General features: G+C 32.6%; 1 protein-coding gene across 1 annotated transcript; it reads right to left on the reverse strand.

Moving 5' to 3' along the window:
• Window positions 1-4,344: 4,344 nt before the first annotated feature.
• On the reverse strand, window positions 4,345-6,105 carry LOC141703797 (uncharacterized). Its single transcript, XM_074507234.1, has one exon. It carries the CDS (start codon window positions 6,103-6,105, stop codon window positions 4,345-4,347), a length of 1,761 nt encoding a protein of 586 aa, XP_074363335.1.

The following is a 6,105-nucleotide window of genomic DNA, read 5'->3' on the forward strand; positions in this document are numbered from 1 at the left end:
GAAGGAAGTAATAATGAAGTTGTGATCTCATGAGTGTTTATTATTGATAAATTGAAGTGTTAGTTAAGTGGTTAATTAAGTAGTTAATTATAGTTAATATTTAATCAACAGTTTTAAGTGTTATTATCTTAACATTGAGAAGTAATCATACATTGGTGAGTGAGTTTAATTAGACAATAATTTAGTCTGAGTCTCTGAGGGAACGAACTAGAAAGTATTCTATATTACTTGCGAACGCGTATACTTGCGTGAATATTAGCGCGTGTTTTCGCCCTAACAGTGCCACCTTTCAGAGTACAATGGACATAATTTTCAAACCCAGATCGGAAGAAATGTCCAAGTCTACGTGGATGACATTGTGACCATGTCACCCACAACATCAGCACTTGTGAACGATTTAAGAGAAACGTTTGAAAGGGTAAGTGTGACACCTTTGTACCTTAGTTTATTTATATACTTTGATCTAATTGAACATATACTCATAAAAACTAAATAGGTTCAAGCGCTCAAATTTTAAATTCACAAAAACATATGTATTAATATTACAAACCCACATTCTGCCTTAAGTTATACAAACAGAGTTCGACGCAACACATTACAAACAACTTTCCAAAAGACTTAGCTACATATGGCTATATATACAAGTGCGGAAGAGTAGGGAGTCTGGAGCATTAGCTGGCCGACCTGTGACTTAAGCCTGTATTTATTACTCCAAACTTGATATCACGCAAAGGTCTAGTTTTTAGGATAACCTGAAAAGTATTTGCATTTAATATGAGTTGCAACTCAATGAGCATAAATTATTATAACTTTTACTCCAACGGATATAACAATATAAAATAACAATAAAATACTTGTGCCATGTACATGAATACATATGCGCTAATATTCCCTTGACTTTCATTATTGTGACCAATCAATCTTTTAGTATTATTTTGGAATTCACATTTGTTTCACGTTATTTGCCTCAAAGGCTCATAATTCACATTGATAGCCAAAAAGGCTAGAAATTCACATTGATAGCCACAAAGGCTATTGATTCACGTTAAAGGCTAGCTAGGCCTATCTTTGATACTAAAATATTGATGGTCACAACTCATTTAATTAATCCAAGTGTTTAATCATCTTTTTAGTATATTAAAAAGAATCCAAGTAGCTGGTTATACGATTATAACTACTTTACAGCCAGCACAACACAGTAAGTATACAGTCACATAATATAAATAGGTCCCAACATTCACAGGTAATAAAAAAATATATTCAACTAATATTATCATGGTCAAGTAATTAAAATGAACTTGTAAAGATAATTATACTAGAATAAGATTCCGATTTATACTCACCTTATACTATTTAAATGGAGATTATTTTACTCATTTTGTCTGTGATATCACCCCTATAATCGATGTTCTTTATTCACCAGACGGCCGCTATGAAGGAAATAGATGAATCAATTCTTATAATATATTCTTTATTTGTTGCTGGCTTCCTGTCTCGCTTCTTGTCGCTCAAACGATACTCTCTTCTCTTTTCTTAAAGTTTTGTTATCTCCTTTTTATTAAATGAGTGATATGCTAAGTTTTTACATCAATAGCACTGTGATGTAGGTCTTTTCCTTTTTTTATTTGGACACTAATCCATCTGCACGGTACTCCACGTGGATGTCTATCTTTATTAATTTATATTTTTTTGTGAAACAAGCTCTCCCATTTATTTTTTAAGTAATAATTCTACATCAGCTGCTTAGTGATATCGAATTAAGTTATATTCCAAACATAGCTAACATTTAGCTAAACAAATGTTTATTCACCCGACGTGGTTGACTTGAAATGGTGTAAATTCTTTTTCTTTCTTTTCTCTTTTTTATACCCATACTTCCAACTATTTAAATAAAAAAAATTATATAACCATTTTGTCATTACACTAAATCCAATATGTTTTTTATTCAAATTATACATTCTCTGCTATCTCACATTCTAATATTTCACCATCTCAATCGTCTATTTAATATATTAATCTTGTTATTGATATAACTAATCACCCTTTTTAATTTAAATATTATACTTGATGATAAATTCTATTATTATTATTATTATTATTATTATTATTTCAACTAAAACTCTAAATTTAATTTAAATTAAAATTTATTTTATCTAGAACAAATTCTTGAATGCAAAGTTTTACATTTTCTATAATCCATCTCATTTTCTTATTATTATTATTTTTTTTCCAAATATCCCCTCTAATAACAAAATTTTATATAAATTTAATTTCTTATTTAAATGCATTCTATTCAAATACTATTAATTAGTGAACCATGCATATCATACACAAATGAGTCAAGTGACCTTAAACTTGGTCACTAGCTCACACTATACTCATAATCTTTTTATTGTTATTATTTTACTATTATTAAATATAACTAATTAACAAGACTACGGGTGAATGGAAATGCAAACATAAATAATGTGATGTTTTCCCATTCATGGCCACCTTTTGTCTAGTTTCTTTATTATTATTATTATTATTATTATTATTATTATTATTATTATTATTATTATTATTATTATTATTATTATTATTATTATTATTATTATAAAGTAACTACTTTACACATCTATTCTTTACTTTCTCTTCCTTTCAACCAAGTTAAAATCTCAAGAATTGCTCTAGTAGTTATTTTAACAATTAACTCACAATTCAGTAACTCATATTTTATCTATAAATTAAATAATGAAAAAAACTATTTTTACGAAATAAAATATAATAATTATTTTCTTGATAATATTAAGCTATCACATAAACGTCTAATCACTAAATGCATACACTTTATAATATATAAATATTTTGCAAATTTAATACTAAATTCCATCTACTCATTATTAACAATAACAAGTAACACAATTAAATTATTTAATAAAATATAAATGACTTATTATTAAATATTAAATGCATGCTCGTGTGTGCTTCTCAGACAGAGATGTGATAACTCTCCCCTCCTAATAAAATTTTATCCTCGAAATTAGATACCTGTATTGTTGAATGGATAGGGATATTGACGTCTCATGCTCTCCTCTATTTCCCACGTTGCTTCCTCTCGAGAGTGATTCCTCCATAATACCTTAACTAGTGGTATCTCTCTATTCCTTAATTGTTTGATCTTTTGACCCGTGATTTCTACTGGTTTTTCTACATAACTTGCATTTTCATAGATCTCTATCTCAGGATCTTTTAAAACATGTGTAGGATCAGAACGATACCTCCTTAGCATACTAACATGAAAAATATTATGAATATGAGAAAGCTCTAAAGGTAATGCTAGCTTATAAGCCAAGGGTCCTACTCTCTCAATAATTTCATACGGCCCCATATATCGCGGACTTAACTTTCCTTTGTTGCTGAATCTCATCACTTCCTTCCAAGGAGATACTTTTAAGAACACCTTTTCACCAACCTGATACTTCATTTCTCGTCTGTGTTGATCAACATAACTCTTTTGACGATCCTGAACTGCCTTCAATATTTCCTTCACGATGTTAACCTTATCAAGCGTATTTTGAACAATGTCAGGTCCCTCTAAGATTGTCGTACCTTCTTTATCCCAATACAATGGACTTCTGCACTTTCTTCCGTATAATGCTTCATAAGGTTGCATGCCAATACTACTATGAAACTGATTATTGTATGCAAACTCCATTAAAGCGATATATTCATCCCAAAAACCTCTAAATTCAAGTACACAGCTCTCAACATACCTTTTAAAGTTTGGATTGTCCTTTCTGATTGACCATCAGTTTGAGGATGAAACGATGTACTAAAATTTAATCTTGTACCTAAGGCATCTTGAAATTTTTTCCAAAATCGTGATGTAAATCTAGGATCCCTGTCAGAAATAATAGATATAGGTACCTTGTATAGTCTCACAATCTCATTGACATACCTCTTTGCTAGATGATCAAGTGTACAACCCCAACGAATAGGTAGAAAATGAGCAAACTTTGTGAAACGATCAACAATAACCCATATAGCATCATTTTCCTTCTGAGTCTTAGGTAAAACACATGCACCTTGTAGTTGGTCAAACAAATCATCTGCTCTTGGTAGTGGGTATTTGTTCTTTACTGTAACCTGATTCAGCTTGCGGTAGTCTATGCATAATCTCATGGTACCATCTTTCTTTTTAACAAACAATACTGGTGCACCCCAAGGTGAAACACTTGGACGAATATAACCTTTCTCCAGTAGCTCTATCAATTATTTCTTTAATTCTCTCAATTCTACTGGTGCCATTCGATATGGAGAATTGAAAATTGGTGTTATACCTGGAAGAAGCTCAAAAGAAAATTATGTATCTCTATCTGGTGGCATTCCTGGAAATTCTTCTGGAAATACCTCAGAAAATTCCTTAACCACGGGAATATCTTCAAGTTTACTTATAGTGGCATTAGTATCAACTACATGTGCTAAATAAGCATCACAACCATTCCTAATCATCTTAAAAGCTTTCAAAGCAGAAACTAAACAACTTGGTATCATTTGATGATCACCACAAAATAATACTCTATTCTGACCAAGAGAATCAATCATAACTTCCTTGGTATAACAATCTACATTTGCACGATGTCTAGATAACCAATCCATACCAAATATTATATCAAACTCACGGAATGATAAAACTATTAAATCTGCATATAACTTTGCCTCACTTATCTGAATAAAACCATCTTTATATATTTTATCTACAACTACTACCTCACCCAGTGGAGTGTAAACATTCACTTTAGAATCCAACGTGTCAGGATTCTTGTGCATATATAATGTCATTTTAGATGATATGAATGAATGTGTAGATCCAGGATCAATAAGAACACAAACTTCTATATTATTGAAAAGAACTTTATCGATGATTACTTCAGGTGCTACCACGGCTTCGTCTTTGGTTAACGCAAAAACTTGTGCATGTGTAGGTGCCCTAGAGCTCTGTGCGTCAGACTGACCAATACCACCACCGGCACTAGTAACTTTTCCTCGACCTCTACCAAAAGATGTTCTAGTTCCCCTGTTCTGAACAGTTGTCTCTAATGCAGCTTGCCCACTATTTACTCTTGTGGGACACTCTCTCACAAAATATCCTTGTTCACCATAAAAATAGCACCCTCCAAAAACTCCTCGACATTCCCCAAGATGTTGTCTACCACAGTGTGGACATGTGGTTTTTGTTTGCATTGTTGCTGGTTGATTTCTGTTAGCATTCCCAAAAAAATAGGACCTCCCACCCCTAGATACGAAAGTACTTCCTCTTGTAAATGATTGTGCGGGTAAACTAAAATTCTGACATTTTCTTGGTCTTCCACCAAATCCACCTGAAAATCCGGATCCTTCTCTTTTGGGCCTTTGAAAGAAAGTTGGTTTTTCCTTGATTAAACGTTCAGCCCTAATGGCTGCAACTCGCAAGTCAGTGTAACTACGAAGATCTCTAGGAGTAATCTTGCTTCGAATATCATATTTGAGACCTTCTTCAAAATGCCTACATCGATCCCTTTCAGTTGAGACAATAACCATTACATAATGAGATAACTGTGTAAACTTTACCTCATATTCAGCTACGCTCATAATCCCTTGTTTCAAAGTCAAAAACTCCCTTTGCTTTTCATCCTTATATATCTCAGGCATATACTTGTCTCTGAACTCACGTAGAAAATCATCCCAAGTTAATATTGGTGGTTGTACAGTTGAGTCCGGAACGGTCTCCCACCAATCATATGCATCTTCTTGCAGCAATGACACTGCATAATCAAACTTCTCCTCTGGAACACAACGTATCATAATGAATACTCTTTCAGTTCTTTTCAACCATTTTTCTGCTTCAGTAGGATCTACAATGCCAGAGAAGTCAATTGCCCCTAACTTCCTGAGTTCTTTATAGTCACGTTTTACATGTTCATCTTTAGGAACAATCCTAGGTCCTTCCATTTCTTGTTCTATATCTACATTGTGTGCATGTAAGTGTACTTGTGGAGCATGTGATCCACTTCTAGACTGTTGGCCAGCTACTCCTCCACTCCCTTGTACAATAGGGACGTGAATATCTTGATTCATATCCAT

Source organism: Apium graveolens, unplaced genomic scaffold (assembly GCF_009905375.1).
Source record: "Apium graveolens cultivar Ventura unplaced genomic scaffold, ASM990537v1 ctg7107, whole genome shotgun sequence".
NCBI lineage: Eukaryota > Viridiplantae > Streptophyta > Magnoliopsida > Apiales > Apiaceae > Apium > Apium graveolens.